This window comes from Vanessa cardui, chromosome 15 (genome assembly GCF_905220365.1).
Source record: "Vanessa cardui chromosome 15, ilVanCard2.1, whole genome shotgun sequence".
In the NCBI taxonomy this organism is placed as follows: domain Eukaryota; kingdom Metazoa; phylum Arthropoda; class Insecta; order Lepidoptera; family Nymphalidae; genus Vanessa; species Vanessa cardui.
In genome coordinates this window covers 1,542,334-1,564,350 of record NC_061137.1, presented here as the reverse complement: position 1 = coordinate 1,564,350, position 22,017 = coordinate 1,542,334, and the positions used below count along the sequence as shown (strand labels likewise).

General features: G+C 30.9%; 1 protein-coding gene across 1 annotated transcript in view; it reads right to left on the bottom strand.

Annotated features, from left to right (window-relative positions):
• Nucleotides 1–2,194: 2,194 nt before the first annotated feature.
• The window catches only part of LOC124535512 (acyl-CoA:lysophosphatidylglycerol acyltransferase 1), a 351,483-nt gene continuing 331,660 nt past the window's right edge, over nucleotides 2,195–22,017 (bottom strand). The window contains exons 5-8 of the mRNA XM_047111723.1: nucleotides 13,678–13,814; nucleotides 5,769–5,902; nucleotides 5,246–5,427; nucleotides 2,195–4,602 (exon numbers count right to left, since the gene is read on the bottom strand). Coding sequence (XP_046967679.1) covers nucleotides 4,366–4,602; nucleotides 5,246–5,427; nucleotides 5,769–5,902; nucleotides 13,678–13,814 — 690 coding nt within the window. The 3' untranslated portion in view covers nucleotides 2,195–4,365. The remainder of the gene's footprint in view (nucleotides 4,603–5,245; nucleotides 5,428–5,768; nucleotides 5,903–13,677; nucleotides 13,815–22,017) is intronic.

The window sequence follows — 22,017 nt, the reverse complement described above, 5'->3', positions numbered from 1 at the left end:
TGCATTAAAAATTTAATTTTAAAACTAAGAATTTCCCCTGATTTTCCTTAACTAACACGTGGCCTCGATGAAATGAATACGACGTTAGAAGCATGTTGAAAGACAAAAATACACGAAAAAAGAAAACTCATCACACATTCGCTATCCTATTATCTACAAAATTACAAACTTAACTGAAAACAAAAAATAACAATGAGCTTATAAGTAATCACAAGCCCGTGATTAAGATTAAAAAAAAAGCAAAATACCTTTCTTCCGTACCAAAATGATACATTCAAATATTTAAGGAGATTTTTACAAACATTTTACTAAATCAGATTGTCAACTTTAAGTAAATTACTCTTAGAAAGCAAAGATACAAATAAAACTGGGATAAAATAAACAGTGAGTTATTGATAAAAAGTGATATTGAATCGGTTTGAAAGAAAACATTTAAAAACAAAACAAAAACAAAATCTATTGTATATATAAAAAGTGTTCAATGACATTGTAATCCTCATCCAAAAAAACTAAATATCTTAGCAGAATAATTAATTGACGAATCTTATAATAACATTGGAATCATTCAAATCAAAATAGACTTGTAAAGTTGAAGAAATTTGTATTCGACACTCACAAATTAAAACGTATTTATGGTATGCATTTTGATACAGAATACTCGGAAATAATCATCTGTAAAGCACGATCGGAGCAGAAGCGACAAATGGCCAAGTCAATTCTACATGCCACATATATTTGACCGTAGCTTTACAAATGATTATGATTACGCGTGATAGTAGCTTTGGCTTCATTCACGCATGTTTTGAATCCTTATCTATAAATAAAACCCCAATTATTCTACACCATTCACCATTTTACACGGGCGTAAAATAATGAATGTTTACATAAAAGAAAAAAAGAAAAATAATAATAATAAAAGATTTTTCAAATCATACGATAGATAGTATTTATAAATGCACATGGATACTGTTGATGGTAATAATACTCCAAAATGCTTGTATTTTGTACACAAGATGGATGGGTAGACTTAAGTAAATTCGCAATTCTAGTAAACTACCACAGGGTTACATTATACAAAAGATATATCTGACAGATAGAACTATGTAATAATAAGTTGCGTTATATTAATATTTATATCTATCCTCTATTTTACACACACTCAGTAAAGAGAAAATCTATGAATATTATTTAACATAAATAAAAAAGAAATAGGAAATTTGGTAAACCTACAACCTTTACTGACTATCGTGGCTATTGTTAAGGTCATCTACCTTTCTTATAGATTTTTAAATGGCGTATATAATTAATATTTTAAATGTGTCACTTTTTTAATATCATCTAATTTATAGTCTATATTTTGGGGTACTATTTAAGTAGAGAGTTTATAAAAACTCATCGAATATTTAATCTCTTCAGAAATTGTTATTCATAGATATGACATTGTCATATAGTATTATGTTAAAGACACATATAATCTATTTTTATTATATGTAATCCCACCTCACTTTTATATAGTGAATGATTTAAATCAAGATTACAATTTTCACTAACATTCATAGATTTAATTATCCAATCTTTGGGAAGATGTAACTTAAAGTATAATTTTCGTATACGAATTTCACCCAATCAAAATCGTTCTAAAAGCCGGTTTATTAAAATTAATCTGAACTAACCAATGAGCATTAAGTATTCTCTATCAAGATTGGGAGAAATGTCTACACACAGGTATTATATACCTACGTTGTTTTGGTAAAGACAATAATACTATATTTTCTGTTTTCAGGATGTCTTCTATTAGTTACGGATGATTTATAATTTTTATGACACATTTTCAATTAATTAACAAGGCACACTTTTGGACATAAAGGAACTTGGTCGGACATTTTGGATTATCTGTAAGTTTATAATAGTAATAACAACTTTACACTGAGCGCATTAGAAAAAATCTACGCAATTTTTTAAAGGAATGAAAATGAACTAAACAAGAATAAATTCAGAATTTTCCGAATGATTATTTCTGCTTTACAATAAATTGATGAGATCCTCAAGCATATGTGCTTGCGTGCTATAATTTTACCCCATAAGAGCATATCGAGATATAACAAGCTGTTATAACTTAATATAAATCAGCTATTCCTACAGATATATTACCACACAATTTGGGAAGGAGAGTACAAAAAAATTCAAGACAAAAGTTTGACTGCATTTCTGGATTGGATATTTTAAAACACGCTCAGTGTAAAGCCAATGAAAATATAAGTTTCTATTTCACCAAATATCCTTAAATGATCGATAATGATTTTACTTAAATATATCATATTGTTAAACAATGACATATCAATTCAAAAGAGAACTATTCAGAGACTAAGTGCTTAAGAGTTGCGATTTCTGTAACTATTTCAAGCTTATATTTTAGAACATCTTTTCTAAGTAGGTAAATAAAGTAAACTTATCCTGCATGAAAATAAAGAAAAGAAAAATAATACAATAAAACATGTACATTAACATGCAATCGATAAAATTGCAACCACTTAAGTACGGTCGACAACAAAATATTATACTATTGAAAAATATTTTCAAATCCATATAATTAATTATCCAATAAAGCTCATATTGGCATGGACATCAATAACTAAAGGTCTTCACACTTAGCAATCAAATCAGATATTTACTTTAAAATGACACATAACGACAAAAATATCATCGATTTGTTTTAATATGTGCTAAAACTTAGGAAAAAATAACACACTTATTAACTGCCATTAAAATGAGAGAGCAGATGATACCTATCTCACTCACACAACCATGACAAGAAATAAAAATAAAAGGTATGATTTTTAGCATACCACACACTTTTAGCTATCAATATAAGCCTAGGCACTTACGGCGAAAGTACTCGTATTTTGGCATTTAATATTTTAGTATTCCCACATACACCCAGGACAATAAATTCTGTACACAATGAAAGGAACGTTCCAGAAATCGACGGAACAAAACATTGACCCTTAAAAATCTAGGTGTAAAATTCTTATAGTGACTTAACCTAATTTAGATATTGATCGATGGTTGATTTCATTTCTGTGCACAATAGTATTTATCGAACACAGATTACACTTGAGAGACGCCACTTTGCTTTAATTTATTATTCTAGATGCGTAAATGCTCCAGAATTTCCTTTGTATAAAATTCGATTTTATTTTAGAAGCGCGGACGTGATTAAATAGAATGTGAAACGTGATTTTTGGCTGCTTTCATGGGAGCGCTGACACGGCGGTAACGTGAAAATTCTGAACGATAGCAAATACTTTAACTGTAAATTCATTTTTGAAATTTTCCAAAAATGACGATATTTAATAATTTCGATAAATCCGGAAAACCGTTTAAATTACGGACACTATCATCTCTTACAGCTCTATTCTGAACAATTCAGTGTTTCAAAATTATTGGAATAATATTTTAAATAAACCACAACACATTTCGTGGGTAACATTTTATATGAAGTCAAGTGAATATGTCAATTTTCATGTAATATTTTAAGAGGAAAGTATCATATCATAACAAAAGTTGGAACAAAAATACTAAGATGATCAGCGCTCCTCATGAACTAAGTAAATAATTCATAAACTATTTTTATTGTCAGCGGATAAAAATTTTGGTACAGCGCAAAGCACAAGACCTATGCTAAGAAGTACTTACATATTGACTTTTTTGTCACAGCACGCTTTGATCTCCACACAAAAATGTGAAACACTCACTAACGAATAGTGCTTTTGGTTGAAAACAAACCTTGTACCTTCGGCACAATACATCGAGACCAACCCGATATGTCAATACTAGTTAAAGGTAACATTGATGACGAATAAACTAATAAAGAAAAATATAATTTTAAACATAAAAACGTTGACAAAAATGTACTTTAATCTTGCATCACCGTTAAATAGTCGAATACTGACAGTAAGTGTTTTAATGAAATAGCATTAACTATTCACATTGAAGTCGAAATATTTTCTATGGTTAATAGTAAGTATCAAACATTGAATTTATTTGCTTGATATAGTAATCTGATCATCTAAAAAGAGTTCTTTACTGTCAGTAAAAGACGTATGAAAACAGATAATATTAATTGTTTACATAGTATAAAACCAGACGTGATAATAAAAACAAAAGACAAAATTTCTTTCAATAGCAAAGCTTTATAAGCATTTAAAATTTTAAATAAACAAATGTACTTTTAATTGTAAGGTAATAAGAACTATATAAAAATGTACGTGTAGATGATAGGTGTATTAAATCTAACACATTTAATTATATTAAAGATAAGTTGATAAGATACGATTTCTTCCGTCTGGTCGCGCGTTTATTTCGTTACCAGAAATAGTTCCATAGTTCACACCAAATCTTATATTGTAAAAATGTCGACGCTATAAAAAATAAATGCAAGATCAGATAACGTAGATTGTCCTGCCTCACTTGCCTTGGTACCGAAGAATTTCTCTCTGTAGACGGAAACTGCCCTGTACGGTAAAATTCCTCGAGCATTTTATCTTTTTCTATAAATCTATCATACAACCACTGCGTCATGCCTTCTGTATCAGTAGGTACCTGTAAGAACATAATTTTTTTTTAAAAGAAGATTTTAATGACAAAAATTAAAGGCACCTAAATTAATAGACATATAAATCAAAACCTTCTACAGAAGAATAGTCAAATGCTGATTAATGGGCATATACGTGAAGAATTGTCAAAAGTTAATAAGCAGAAACTTTGTCCAAACTAAAATTTATTTCAACCCAATAATATACGTTATTGGCTGAGAAACCATAAATATATCGATGACAGATTATCTAATCATTATTTTCCATGCAATAAACTTTTGGCTTAAGTCCAAATGGAAACGCTGCCAAAACCTATATTGCCTCTTTTTAGACGCCGTGCACTAGAGCTTCTTTATTTCGATACACTTTGTGCTTTTTATATTAGTACCTTCTTTGCTTTTAAAATTGACCCAGTTTCAACTAGATGTAAGTAATCTAGAAAATACTTACAATACAATCAATAACAATTAAAATTAAAAAATAAATAACTAAAACAAAATGACAACAATATCTATTCTACGGTGAAGTAGTTTAGTAACAATTTCGATGAAAAACCACGGGTGGTGAGGATATAAAATATTAGTTTAGTTAATGGTATAACTTTGTACGTATGGTTTCAATTTATTAGTTGTGAAGTTTAAGTTACTTACCTCGCTGCTGGGGTAAAGCCTGTAATGTAAGTGTGTGGTGCACGGCGGTCTCGTACCGCAGACAATCTCTTGCAAGTGTAGAGGGATGCGATCAGGGTAAGCGATGGTGACGTCAAGGATCCATTCAATGGTCTCACCGCTTTTCGTATCTATGATCTTTGTGTTGTTCTGATTGAAGTCATCTGGTGTCGGAATAATTGGAAAGAATCATTTAAATATTTCATTAAAAGTATTTAAATTGGATCTGAGTTGCATTTGTTTTTATTACAGGTTAGTTATATTAATGACATTTCTTACATGTAGTAGGACAATATTTTTTACGACACACATACAAGATAGGGCTACAAATTCAGTCTTCGTAGAATCAATTTGAATCTTTAATTTATTTTTATTTATTATTATGTTTTCCTTCAAGGCAGTCGGTTTATAATAACTACACCACCTTAAGACATTTTAAATGAATTTCGTTCACCATTCAAAGGATGTGTGGTGATGGGAGTTAAGTTATCAAAGATGATATTACCTTTTTTGTTTTCTTGCTTCGATGTGCTAGCTTGACTATTCTGTGGGCCGACTTCTTCCATGATGACCTTCATTGCTCCAGCTCGTGGAAGTGAAACATACTCCAATTTCGGAAGATTGTTTTTCTCAGCGAACCTTTGAAAAGATATATAATTACAATCTTCTTAACATACTTTATATACGTCAGGTACGACTGGTCATTTTCAACTTTTTAATCGATATCTGATGGTCATTAATGAGGTTAATTTACTGTTCTATGGCTTCACATTCTCTGATTTAATCCTAATTAGTCGAATCATAACCTACTTTGGATTTATTCTACTTAATAATATTTTAAAATGCTGGTGGGCTTAGCTAGAAACTTGGTACAAAATTATATATACGAGAACTCAGGTGAGCAAACAGAAATATTTTTCAAAATGAATCTCTTATACGTGATTTTAGAGCTAGGTAAATCGTTATTTATGTTTAAGAGTAAGGTAGATCTTTTTATATTTAAGAGTTAGATAGATCTTTTTTTTTTCAAATGAATTTTGATCATGTAATATTAAATGACATTACATTGATAATGGGTTAAATCATTCGAGATATAGCGTGGCGAGATATGACGACAGTCGTTGGACTATCAACATCAAGAGATGGAAAGGACCATCTGGCGCTAGAAGGAGAGGTCGCCCTTTCGCTCGGTGGTAAGACGAGATTGTGCCCTACGCAGGAAGTGACTGGATAACTTTTGCCAAAAACAGAACTAAATGGAATTCTTTGGTGGAGGGTTTTATCCTGAGGGGGGCCACAAATTAAAATAGTTTAATTTACTAAATTTGTTGTACAATTTATGTTTGTGGAATAAATAAAGCTATTTTATTATTATATTTTTAGCATAGCTAATTCTCTTCTTTACTGAAAAAAGGATTATATAACTACGCACGGGCCTGAGCCAAGTGTATGCTAGGGGAGTTAGCCTAAAAAATTTCTAACTAGGCGGCATGTATTTGAAATTACGGCTTTATGTAAAAGTGTGAGAGTAGAATTATTGATATTTAGTAATATTAGACTGGTATGGCGAGTGTGAGGTATAATTCCAGTGGAGGATAGAACTATAAGTACCATTGTTCATGTGGTACATGGTGTTCTTTCCATTGTGTTTTTATCTATATGGATAAATCAGTGTACTGACATATTTTTCGGCTAAAGTGTTATTTGAGTTATGGGTGTTGCAAATTGCTATATTTATTAATTATTATGGGGTAAATAATACGACAAAAATTTGCACAGAAGTTCGTAATTTTTGAAAGTTAGAAATATGGTAATCGGCGTTTATGTTTCTGTTGAAAGCGTATTAGGGTGTTATAAAGTTTTTAAAAAATCATCACTCAATAGGGTGATTTTAGGGATGAAACTTTGTGAAGTAATTCACCGATTTCACTGTTTGATTTGTTCAATCGGTATTTAAGCATCTATTTAAGAGCAAAAGACAATGTAAATTTGCGCTATTTGATACTATTTAAACGTGTACGAGCAATTTAACAAACTTTATGTGACTAACATTAAAAAAGACGTAAGAACTATGAATACGCAGCGAATTCAAGTCATTTTCTTTGAAATCCTTACATTTCTTTAGCGAGATTTTAAAAATAAGAAAAACGTTTTAAGAAACTTCAACAGACGACCTTTTCAAAGATACTAACTTCAAAGCAGTATGTAAAAAATATTTCGCCCTGAATATTATACGAAGGGTCTTTCCGAATACGATCATAAAAAGAATATCTCGTAGCTCACAGTATTATATGTATTTAGTTTCAAATCATATACTTTCATTTGGTGTTAGGACTTTGTACAATTCTTGGTACCTTAGTCTCTTTCATCACGTGTTCTATGCTGAATGGTAACACTTAGTATTATTTTGTGTTCAAATTTGAAGGGTAGGAACATAATGTCTTATTTACAATTTATATGTCGATAGTTACTTTATCTATCTACGACAGATATATATTTAAACAGATATGTATCATTATCGTCATCATAATTTACTTGATGGTAGGTACCACCCACACATCAGTTATTCTACCGCCAAATAACAGTACTCAGTATTGTTGTGTTCCGGTTTGAAGGGTGAGTGAGCCGGTGTAACTACTGACACAAGGGACATAACATCTTAGTTCCCAAGGTCGGTGGCACATTGACGAAGTAAGGAATAGTTAATATTTTTTACAGCGTCATTGTCTATGGGTGATGGTGACCACTTACCGTCAGGTGGCCCATATGCTCGTCCGCCAACCTATACCATAAAAAAGAATACTCCTGCACTTATCCCAATTTTATTTGGGCAGCATGTCTTCTTCCATACTACTCTGGCCTTCATCATCTCACAAGTAACATTCTTTCCAGCCATATCATCTTTCACATAATCCGTTTTATCGTTTCTTCGGTCATCCCCTTCATCTTTATCGATTTGTATAATTACAATGTATGATATATCATCATATATCCACTAGAAAATCAATCCTCTTATTGAAATTAGTAAAAATATTCTGATGATATTTTTTTCAAACAATTAATTTACAACGCGCGGTTCTACAAATATTAATGTAATATAACTTTGATAATATTATTTACTATAACAGGTTTGAATAAATTTAGTGTTACGTCGTATAAACTGCGAAAGTTCATTTGAACTACATACACTTTGCCCCAAAAACTAATTACCTTTACGGAAATGAAATCTTGGTGTGATTAGTTTATTCTTAATAAGTTTTAGTTATGTGTAGCGAGTATGTTTTTTAAATGTATTTTTAAATGACTAGAGCGATTTGATTTGATTTATGCCTCCAGGTAGTCATATATATTAACAATCATTTTTTTCCATTGACTTACGAGACATAGTTCTCCAAGATTGATAATAACTATTAATTAGCTTTCGTGAATGTCATGTTAAAATGGCCCAGTGGTTAGAATATGTGCAACTTATAATATGATAAACAGTTCAAATCCGGGCAAATACCATCACATTCCCAAGTGCTTTACATTTACATAAGTAAGGCTAATGATTTTATAGATTTTATGATTTTTATTTAAATTTAAAAAAGACCATAGACATGTTTCCCATGCCTTCGATGTGTCGTGCTGTTTTGTTGATTGAGTTTAATTTGATGTAATTGAATATTATTTTAGCAACATCTCTAATAAAATATTTATAAAAATAAAAGTATAGAGAACACTATTAAGTCGAGTAAGAAGAATCATCAAATTTTTGATAAAACAAACGCATTATCCTCCTTATATACTCTAGTCGGTTTTAAAACAACCGTATCAATATGCTGAAAGTTTTATAATAACCAATTATACATTTCAATTGAACACAAAGCCTCCACTCGATGCCATATATCGCATTCAGTGCCGAATGGCCGGATTCCGGTATTTTATTTCATCGTATTATTTACTTCATTGAACAGTTAGTTTTAGAAGTGGTAAGTCAAACTGTATAATATGCTATTCTAGTAGCCTCTTGCGAGAACAAGACTCAATTACACACCGACTCCAAATATAGCAATAATTATAACTACACTATATAATCGTAAATCGACTTTTAAGTAGTCTAATATTTTTCATTTCATTTTACCACGGAGGACTCTCAAAAATATGTTAAATATGCAATTATTTTTATTACTTTTTAATTTGTTTTAAAATACTGTTTTGTTTGAAGTCGATTTTTCTTTTTGTTAAAATTTTATTTATTTTCAACCGACTTCCAAAAGGAGGAGGTTATCAATTCGTCTGTATTTTTTTTTTTTTTTTTTTTTTTTTTTTTAATGTTTGTTACCTCATAACTTTTCACTGGGTGGGCCGATTTTGATAATTTTTTTTTTGTTTGAAAGGTAGTGCTTCCCGTGGGGTCCCATTTTTTTTATTTTTTTTTCCGATGATGGTATCCATGTGAAAACGACATAAGTCTTAAATTTGCATTATGTATATGCGCGACAAATAGGTGAATAACTGAAAATCACGTTAACCAATTTTGATAATTCTTTTTTTATTATAAAATATATACTTCAAGGGTAATTTGGTGAAAGTTTGGTAAGGTTCTGAGCACAGGAACATGACAAAGTAACGGAACGGAAGGGAACGGAACAATTCTGAGGAGCACGTTAGCGATACTCGGTCGAATCTTTTATTTATAGGTTATTTGGATATTTGAGTCACCTTCCGTAATGTGGTTATGTTTATGTAATTATCATAGTCGAATATTATAATCAACTAGCTACCCACCCCGGCTTCGCACGGGTGCAATAGTGATACTAAATATACTACAGAATTTGTTTATATACGACATCACATCGCAAACTTCTAAAATTATCAGTGTTTCTTTACTATATTGTTCATGTATTATATACACAAACCTTCCCCTTGAATCACACTATCTTTTAAAAAAAACCGCATCAAAATCCGTTGCGTAGATTTAAAGATATAGGGACAGAGAAAGCGACTTTGTTTTATACTATGTAGTGATGGAACTCCTATACGGCTGGCAGTTAGGGTGCGATATGGGGCAGAATTTCTTACTATCTTTAATCAAATTTTGTGTATGTGATGTGATGTCATATGATGTAGGAAATATAGTTGGTCTTTTTCAAAGTTTTTTTGCTGAGTTCGATTACAGCTCTTTCGAGGGATCCTTGTAGTTTACGCCGCGTGACGTATTAAATCCGCATTTTCGAAAGTCTATTTTTGCTTTAATCGCAAGTTTCCTTTGAAATTGTCCTCGAAGTAGTTTCTGACTCATATAAACGGAACGTTTAATCTATCCATGTTAAAAAAAATTAGTTAGTCAACATCAGCTTCACTTAAAATCAAAAAATAAATAAAATTTTAACAAAAAGAAAAACCGACTTCAAACAAAACACTATTTTAAAACAAATGAATATGCACGAAAAAGTAATAAAAATAATTGCGTATTCAACATATTTTTAGAGTCTTCCTAAGTTAAATGAAATGAAAAATATTAGACTACTTAAAAGTCGATTAACGATTATATCATGTAGTTATAATTATTGTTATATTTGGAGTCGGTGTCAGCCAATAAAACCCTACAGTATATCTATCAAAAAACAATACGAGAATACTTTAACAAATATGTTTTTTACAAATTACCTTTTACACAATAATATACTGGATCAATCAAGGGGCTCGTATCGCTTCTTTCTTTTGATTGTTGGGGCAAGGGCACCGTGGCTGACACCGGCTCCAAATATACCAATAACTATAACTACATGATATAATCGTTAATCGACTTTTAAGTAGTCTAATATTTTTCATTTCATTTAACTTAGGAAGACTCTAAAAATATGTTGAATACGCAATTATTTTTATTACTTTTTCGTGCATATTCATTTGTTTTAAAATAGTGTTTTGTTTGAAGTCGGTTTTTCTTTTTTTTGATTTTAAGTGAAGCTGATGTAGACTAACATTTTTTTCTTAATATGGATAGATTAAGCGTGCCGTTTATATGAATCAGAAACTACTTCAGGGACAATTTCAAAATAAACTTTCGAATAAAGCAAAAATAGACTTTCGAAAATGCGGCTTTAATACGTCATGCGGCATAAACTACAAGGTACCACCCTCGAATGAGCTGTAATCGACTTCAGTAAAAAAACTTTGCAAAAGAGCTATTCGTATGCTATGTCGTACATCATATGACATCAGATCATATGCACAAAATTTGATTAAAAACAGAAAGAAATTTTGCCCCAAATCGCACCCTAACTGTAAGCCGTTTAGGAGTTCCGTCAATACATAGTATAAAACAAAGTCGCTTTCTCTGTCCCTATATCTTTAAAACTACGCAACGGATTTTGATGCGGTTTTTTTTAATAGATAGTGTAATTCAAGGGGAAGGTTTGTGTATATAATAAATGAACAATATAGTAAAGAAACACTGAGAATTTCAGAAGTTTGCAATGTGATGTCGTAAATAAACAAATTCTTTAGTATATTTAGTATCAGTATTGCACCCGTGAGAAGTCAGGGCGGGTCGCTAGTTGATTATAATATTCGATTATGACAATTATATGAACATAACCATGTTCCGGAAGGTGATTCAAATATCCAAGTAACCCATAAATAAAAGATTCGACCGAGTATTGCTAACGTGCTCCTCAGAATTGTTTCGTTCCCTCCCGTTCCCTTAATTTGTCATGGATCCTGTGCTCAGAACCTTACCAAACTTTCACCAAACTACCCTTAAAGTATATCCTTTATAATAAAAAAAGAATCATCAAAATTGGTTAACGTGATTTTGAGTTATTCACCTATTTGTCGCGCATATATATAATGCAAATTTAAGACTTATGTCGTTTTCATACGGATACCATCATCGGAAAAAAATAAAAAAAAATGGGACCCCACGGGAAGCACTACCTTTCAAACAAAAAAAAAAATATCAAAATCGGTCCACCCAGTAAAAAGTTATGAGGTAACAAACATAAAAAAAAAAAAAATACAGACGAATTGATAACCTCCTCCTTTTTGAAGTCGGTTGATAAAAACCTTTCGTAAATGATATGTGAGCTGAGATGGCCTAGTGGTTAGAACGCGTGCATTAACCGATGATTGCGGGTTCAAATCCAGGCCAGCACCATTATACATATACCTACGTGCTTAATTTGTGTTTATAATTCATCTCGTGCTTGGCGGTGAAGGAAAACATCGTGAGGAAACCTGCATGTATCTAATTTTATCGAAATTCTGCCACATGTGCATTCCACCAATCCGCATTGGAACAGCGTGATGAAATATGTTCCAAATCCTTTCCTTAAAGGAAGAGAAGGAAATTTACAGACTGTGACTTAATTACTTAACTGATATTATTATGAATATTAATAACTTAACTACATAATAACATTTCTGTTCTGGTCTATATTCTAAGACTGGAGGACCAATTTAACGGAGGCCGTAGCTCGTTATTCTGGAGTACCAACGATTTGAAAGAATACTAACTCGATAGAAATATCGTTAATAAAATGAGTTTAAAATTTCCTATATTTTAATTCACATCAACGTCTGAACGCTTCGATAAATAATAAACAAGCAATTTATTGTAAAATATTCTTTTTTTAATTATTTATACTAGAGGCAAATTTAGTTGGAAAATTCTCGTACTATATTTTTGGTCAGAGCTCTCGTTATTTCTTTAATATTTTTAGTTGTTGGTATTTCTTAGTCGAGTATTCAGTATTTCGTTAATAAACGCTCTTATAGTTAGAATGAATTGTAGGTATATTTTTTCATCTGAATATTATAAAGATCAATTTTCATTGTTTTTTTTTGGTTTGTATGACATAATGTCTCGTACTACGCGTCGGATTTGGAAAAATTAAACAGCACAGGAACTTTTGACGTGGATAAAATCAGGAGGAATAGCAAGTCTTCTATTTAAAACTGGCTGTATCCCGCGGCTACCCTCGCGTTTTAGGGGTCGGTTGTCATATGTTAGGCAAAAAAGCCTATGTCTTTTATTAGCGCTCAAGTTTTCTTTATACCAAATTTCATAAAATATGGTTGAGTGGTTTGGTAGTAAAAGAGCGACAGACAGACAGACTAAGTTACGTTCACATTTATAATATTAGTATAGATGTAAAAATTTATAAAATGTAAACGCCTATACAGTGATACAGATACACATTTAGCAAGAACTTGTTTACAACTGTTTAATTTTTCAATGTCATTTCGAAATATGAATAAAAAAAAATAGTAACGTACCAAATGAAAGACATCGTTATGAGAACCACAAATATAAGAAAATAAATGACATTTACAAGAGGTCGTATTACATAATTCGTTGCAATCTTTACCTTGAACTACAAAAGGCCATATAATAAACTTTGAATGAAAACGAGTTTCAAACTTCATACCTTTGACTGATTTCTTTCCTCTTGTGTAGGAAGCCTCCCTCGGGGAACAGGACCATGAACTGTCTTCCTAGTGGTATGTAGTACTTGTGAATATGCTCCTTTAGTTCCACCAGTGATTGTTCTCGCTTAGCCTTGCCCTGGAATAGAAAAAAATAACTTTTTGTAATACTTTCATATAAAATTCATTTCGATTCATTGAATTCGATAATTTAGTAGTAAAAACTCGTTTTGATGTTTATATATACTGTGATATTTGAATTCGAAACGTATTCGATCTATTTACAATATTAGCTTTAGGACATCATCACGGAAAATTTAAAGAAAACAAAGGTGTACTAACGGCTGCTTCACAATCTATTTATGATGATATAATGTTTCTACAGAAGAATATATAAAATTATTCCATAAAAGCTGATATATATACTATTAATAAGAGATATAAGTATAAAATTGTAACCCTTAGTTTCCGTTTGCATACGGTACAGAGAACATTTTTGGGCAATGGTATGCGCATATGTAATAAGATACCGGGAAATATAATCAATTTACCATTAAATATACAAAATATAAAAAATTGAGACTAAATTAATAAATAAATCTTCTTATTCATTACAAAAAAAATTAAAAAACAAAAAAAAACGCCTGGGCTGGCTCTGGTTCTATCACAGGACACTGATTGGTGTAAAAAACAGCATTGTAAATCTGTTTATTTAAAAAGAGCAACTATGCGACTTTCCGAAGCATTGTTACTATTTAAATATCGACGACACAAAAACTCTTCATTGCGAAATTTATTTGAATAAAATTGATTTGAACGCAAAAAAGCCTACTTAACCTAATTAAAGTTGTACTACGATGTTTTCTTTATTATGTCAATTGTAATTATTCTTGATAACGATATTGTTCGTCGATTAAATCCCTGGTACTCTCACATTAACACTGTCTCTCAACATATTTGTCGGTACATTACCTCCGGCAACGATACAGGCGTACGAAATATTCTCAATATATTTTTATATCGATGCGTAAGAGCCCGCTTTATCGTTATTAGGAACATTTACTTCGTGAGAATGCACTTTTTCCCCTTCCTTTATTATTGGCCCCTCGTGTAACAATACACGTAGGTATGGGTCTTCTATTAGAAATTCTATTCATTGGTGAAATTATTACGTCGAGCTTTTGTAATAATGGTTTACGTAATTGACATTGAAATAAGAAATACGAAATGTTTTAGATTCGAAATTTGAAAAAGGAATGTGAAATCGAATTCGTTTATTTTAATAACTTTCTAAATCATACATCAACGTTTAAATTTTGAAATAGGAATGAATAAAAAAAAGAAAGTCGATTCATTTCAACCAGTATCAATCACAGAAGTCAAGCTTCTCAATCTCAAGTAGACTTGTTTCAAAACGCTGTCTTTGAAACAAGTCTATTTCTCATGAGTCAAATCCATCTTCGCGTTCTCTATAACTCAAGAGAGCAACTCAACTATTGCGCCGAACAACAATAAAGTTAATTCCAGAAGACCTAAATAACATAAAATATAATTTAAAATTTTCGAATGCAGTACATTTTTATAACAATATTTCTCTGTCAAAGTTGTCATATTTCTAACATATTGGGGTCGAGGCGAGCGCTGGTTCGCAGTTCATTGTGCGAAGTTTGTGAACTTTCACAATTAAAAAGGAGCAAATCTTTGGTTGGATTGTTAGAATACTGGATGTGGATTAAGCTTGACTTATGTTAGCACAAAATTGATATTATGTTTATTAAAATTGTCCTACAAAATTTAGTATTCAAAAGGAGAAATCGTTTTAGAAAAACACGATCTAACCAACGTTTGACACAGAAAAGAAATTATTCGGATTTTTCAGGGTATAAATAAAATTATTTAAACTAACTTAGCACGGTTAAAAAATTAGTAAACATTTATAATAATTTAAAGGGCACGTATAAAATAAACTCTTACACGTTCATAATGTGTGTAAATTAATCTATCACAGAGGTACTATATGCCGATCAGTAGCAGCGCTATCAACAAAGAGTGATACATTATCAAAAAAGGACCATAAAGCTGATGGAATGGTCGAAATCTTCTTAGCAAGACTGTTGACTTAAATTGCTAGCGTAAACGGTCAGACAAATAGAACACGTGGACTTAATTAATAATTGGAAATTCATATTTTCAAACTTGGAAACTAAGATGTTACGTCCATTGTGTCTGTACTTATACTGGCTCATAAAAACCGGAACACAACAATACTAAGTATTATCGCTTGACAACAGAATAAATAATGAATGTTTAATATTTTCCAGCTTGCACAAAGTTTCCAAGTAATTGCCGATTATTGATTCAAGTAATGGAATATACTACGATATAATTCCAATAGTAGTTACACTTCGTGTGCTGTTATCAATACCGTGAAAACACTAAGGATTAAATGTTTCCAATCGAAGTAAGTTAAACACAGACAAAGTACATTGTAGTAAAAACTAAAACTTGGACAATGTTTCCACAGGTTCGATGACCGACCAATTGCACTTCGCTTACTTAGAACTCACGACATCTGTGGTTTGCCACTGACGCCGACACAGAACGTTTGTCGAATCAATAGGATTATGGACCGATTTTGGCCGTCGTTCCCAATGGAATTTATGAGAATACAACTGTACACGAGATATGAACGCACTTGTGGGAGTAAGTTTGTATTTTCACACACACATGTGTGAAAAAGATATATTTTTGATTTGGGGTATTAATATTTTTGGTAAATATGTATTAGGGCATATATTTAAGAGGTTATACGTTAGCTACTAGATCAATAATGCAATTAAAAATCATCATATACAGTATCCTATTTTTACAAAGACATCAGACCCAGCTTCTTCTAACATTGCATTATTACTTATTTATTATTACACTAACATGACTCTAAATATTATAATTTTTATTACGGACTCCTAAAAAAGGAGGTTTTCAGTTCGAAATATATGTATCCAACATTGTTAGAATTAAATTATATTTGAGTGAGATGATCTATATAGCTTACCAAGCAAGTGTGCTTTGTTTTGTAAGTGTATGTATGTTCACAAATTACCTGAAAACTAAAAGTCGTTTTGAGATAATTTTTAATGTAAGTTACCTTGCATTGCTTCCTTACTTGAAGTGTAACCAATAGCTTAGGAAATAATGTAAATTTCATTAAAGGCGGTCATTAAAACTAATAAGTTTAATACATGTATATTTTTTCTTTTCAGTTTACTTGCTATTTCCATTTATTTTTTAAGTCGGTTTAATTTTTTATAAATTATTTGTTTTATAGTAAGATTAATCAACAATCATAAAATGTATGTATAAAAATTAGTGAGTTAATAATTATAAGAAATTCTACGGACAACAAAAAATAAAAAATATCTTTTACCACGTGTCGGAATCATTGGCGAAGAGCGCTCAATCTGTCGATCGTTAGGGTTTTCAAAAGTCCTTCCGACGACTAGATTGGACTAAAGAACCATTCCTGTTTAGGAACAGTTCGGCGAACCCGTGGGAATACGATTTCCGTCAGATGAAATTGCATTCCGGATAGCGTTGCTTTATACGCCATTACAATCGATTCTATTGAGTAAATAGTGTTTTTCTTTTAAAAGATTGATATAAATAAATATTACTTAATGTAACAACTTTTAAAAGAACTATGTATAGCTGGACCTCTTTTCCTTTTATGAAAATATACATATGTCCGAACTTCATCAAAGACATGTTTAAGCCGACTCTGGTTTCAATAAACTCCGACAAAAATTAAACTCATAAAAATTCCCTGGGATTGAACTAACAAGCTTTCATTTATATTCCACGTTTGCTTACTATAAAACGATCGCGATATATAGAGAAGTCTAATTTTACTGAATATACAATTTTATTTTAATATATAATATGTTGTGTTATATATTATAACACGCTATTTAATTTTAACTATACAATTAAAGAAGAATCAGAGGCAATTACTGCTAGTAATCCCTAGAAGAGATTACCCTGAATAAGAAAAACATATCAAATAACATTTTAACAAATTCATATTGAAATATATATGTATAGTCATAATTAACATATTGTCATAATTAATATTTTATAGGACTTGTATGAATCCGTCTAGATTTCTTACTACTGATATATCAATTACTAGTAACCCGCCCGACATAAGTGCAATTTATTAATAAAGAAAATGACATGATATAAATCTAATTGATACTTGAAATCACTCAGAAATAACTTTTTAAAATTTTTCTTAGAAATGGTTATTTTCTACCGGAGATAGAAAAACGGTTTAATCCCCAATTACATTTCTAAAAATAAAGTTCACCTTTGAACATTAGTATATTTTATAATACTGTATCTATTTTAAGGTTGAGTTTAACCAGTAAACTCACTATATTTTCTAATACAGTGCCTACATCCCTGCTCCGGTATCCTCCTGATAGGGTATATAATGATAAGTAACGCTGTCAGATTGAACTTAGAAACTTCAGCCATTAACTTATAATAAAGTCTAAGAACTTATCGTCTTAGTTCTTTTAACGTTAAAAGAACATTTCAGAAAGCGCCCTCGGCCATACACGGGTGATCCATTATAAGTATAAACAAAATTCGTTAAGAAAAACTATAGTAACAAATGTTTGAGGACGTTAACGAGCGTTTCCTGACAGAACTTTCATCTCGTTACCGCTGCTAAGCGTAACACGAGAGAAAAACTTATAGCAATGTGTGCACTAACGAATAACAATATAAATGAACTAATTATTTCAATTAATTGTAACAGAAACTATTTAAAGATTTCTGATTCAAATCTGTACAAAAAATTATATGTAATACAATTATTATGTTTATATAGAACTACATTAAATTACATCAAAATATAATTTATTCAAGTAGGTTTTTACAGGCACTTTAGAACCATTTAGCTATCGGTTCGGAAAGTAAATTCTACCGGCAAGAAAATCAGTATTACTCTTTTTTAACATTTAAAATTAGAGTCATGTTATGTAACACAATTATATATGTATGTAATACGATATCACAGTGCATCTACGTTTCCAATATGTTTTTCTCATACAGTCATCCATGAAACCTTTAGGTCATAAGCTCACCCGCTGGAAAGCGCCCTACGATTCCTTAAAAAAAACGCCAATACACGATGAAGCATGTCGATGAAGAATTGTGTTATAATCAGAAATATGATACTCTATTGAAATTAGAATTTATTACATATGACATAAAGAACAAATAGGAACAAAAATGTCACTCATACCTGTGACTTTATTAAGTCATTTACAAAATTTTCTAGTTTTATTGTAAATGTGATATTTTATTTAATAAAATTAGACTTTATTACATGTGACATAAGGAACAAATACAAATAGCAGCAAAAATGCAACTAATACTTGTGACTTTATTAATTCATTTATAATTTTCAAGTTGCATTGTAAGGAATCATCATTTATGTTTCAGAAAGTTATAATTTATTACAACGATTTGCATTAACAAATGTCTAATTAATATCCATTTTGGGTTAAGTAAATCATCTAAGCCCATGTACCGTGACGGCGCGTGCGCAGGGCTACGTTCACTAACAATTAACTACTTAATGTAACGCTTACGTTCATTTCCGTTATAAAGAAATTTATTAGCATAAAATAACTCTTCTATTGTTTCGAAGTAAGAATATAATTCCCATATTAAGGAATCGTTTGAGCGTTTACTCTTATTAAAAAAAATTAAGTTTTTTTATAGTTATAATACTAATTAGCTTACTATTATACGATTATAAATGCTATTAATAATTTATATGAAATATAGTTTTTAACGCTGGCAATACTTAAAATTGTACTTAATTGGTCCTATTTATATTATACATAATTATTTTAAACGTTTAAATAAGGAATAAGTAAACTTTGGTAAATACTTTCTGATTCTTCAAAAATTAAGACAATTTAATGTAATACAATTACTGGATGAAAATTATAACTCAACTGAAAGAAAAAATCTCAATCTTAGCTCATATATCGGTAAGATGAAAAGCAATAAAGACTTAAAGTGCTGACCGCGTGTATTTACGGAGTTAGTGAAACATTTTATCCAATACGCGACATCGGAGCGATCGTTCCAAAAAAAACCTAATTACAACGATTCCGACCGAATATAAATAAAGATAATCCGTTGAAAGTATCCCCAGTTAATTTCCCCGGGCCCAAGTTTCGGTCCCGGCAAATTGGAGCGAAACTTCTGCTCATTTCCTCTTCGATTTGGCGAAACTCAAAACTCGGCGGTTGCGAGAGGTCTCACACGTATTCGGTGTTAATAGAACAACATTTTTGAAAAAAAGTTTTCCTTTCTCGAAATACATTGATATAAATGAAACAAATATGTATATATAAAAAGCAAAAATATTCATTTAATTTAAGCCATTCGTTCTAGAAATCACATTATTTAACTTAAATTAAAAAAAAAATTTAAGCGAATACTTTTGGAATTTGACTTACCAAAAAATTAATTTTATAAAATCAAATTATTACGAGTTTATTTGTTTTCAAAACGTTTTACAACCATACATTATTTAACTTAAAAAATAAAATTAAAATATATATTAAAATTACTACAAGTACATTTACAATTTAATTCACCAAAAATAAACCTTATAAAATCAAATCATTACTTAATGATTTTATAATTCGCGTTTTTAACTTATAAATAAGTACCGTAATAAGCAAATCTATTTATTTAACTTTCCTCTCATAATAATTTAAAGTGACACTTTAACATTATCACAAATTACGAACATTACAAATCGCGTGATATATAGTAATAGTCATAAAATTGACGTTTAAATGATTACCGAAAAAGAAAAACACGTATTTCGCTGAGGCGAAATTTCCCAAGAGCAATTTGATTCCTCGCGCGGTAATCACAAGTAAGTTTAGTTCGACCCGAGGGATGCTGACTACCGTACCGTCATCACATAGTTTTTCGCGAAACTTACCCTTTTATCTGGATGATTTGGCGACTTAAAACGTCCAACGACAAATTCGTAAGACGTTCTACGGCGCGGAATTTTAATTGGTTTGTTTGAAACTATTACTAAGTAATTATTTTCTTTGTACCCTTTGAATATTTAATTTGTATTGATGGTAGGTTTTTGGCTGAGTTTGTTTTTTTGTATTAGTATCCCGTGGCTTCGTTTGCATTTTATGGTTTCTCCTTTACTTGTTAGACATAAGTTAAATGGTTTGACCGTGAAAGAACAACATACAGAAAGACAGAGTAACTTTCGCATTTATATTACTATAGAATTGTTTAGGGATATATGTTTTAACAGTACTCTTTTTGAGGAATAATGTTTCATTTTATAGTTTATTTTGTTTTTGATTGTACTTCGTCCTTGATGTTTTATTTACTAGTAAACCGCCCTGGTTTTGTATGCTTAAAATTTAATACTAAAGTCGCAAATTCTCGGTTGAACGATTTTTTTATTGTAGTTATATAATTTAAGATCGTTGATCTCTAACATTATATTTTTAGAGGAATGTCATTCTGAGTTGTTCGACAATTTTTAATAGCTGTGGTAATACGCATAATATAATTATAATGTATACATAATACTAATTGGCGCCCGCGGCTGCGCCCCTTTTAAGGGGGTTGATGTTATGTATCAGGCCAAAAAGTAGCCTATATCCTTTGAGTTTAAGTAAGTTTCATGCCACATCAAATTTAGTTCATTGGTTTAGTTGTGAAAGAGCGACAGACAGATTGTCAGACAACAACAACAACAACAGCCTGTAAATTCCCACCTCTGGGCTAAAGGCCTCCCCACCCTTTGAGGAGAAGGTTTGGAACATATTCCACCATTTGGAATACACATGTGGCAGAATTTCTATGAAATTTGTCACATGCAGGTTTCCTCACGATGTTTTCCTTCACCGCTGAGCACGAGATGAATTATAAAGACAAATTAAGCACATGAATCAGCGGTGCTTGCACTGTGCCATCTCGACTCGTAGACAGACAGAATTATTTTCACATTTGTAATATTAATGTATAGAACTATAGATAACTTTCGCCAGTGTTAAAACTTTAAATGATCCAATATCATTAGTACATATATGTAGGGGTAATCTCATACAATATTAATATGGATCGCCTGTAAGGAGTACCGAATTAACATACTAAATTAGATGAATTATTTATTTCACTTATGAGTAAGACGAAACTAAGCTGTATGTTTAATCTATAAAATATATCATATATAGTGATTGAGGCCTCCATGGTCGAGTAATGTGTACACC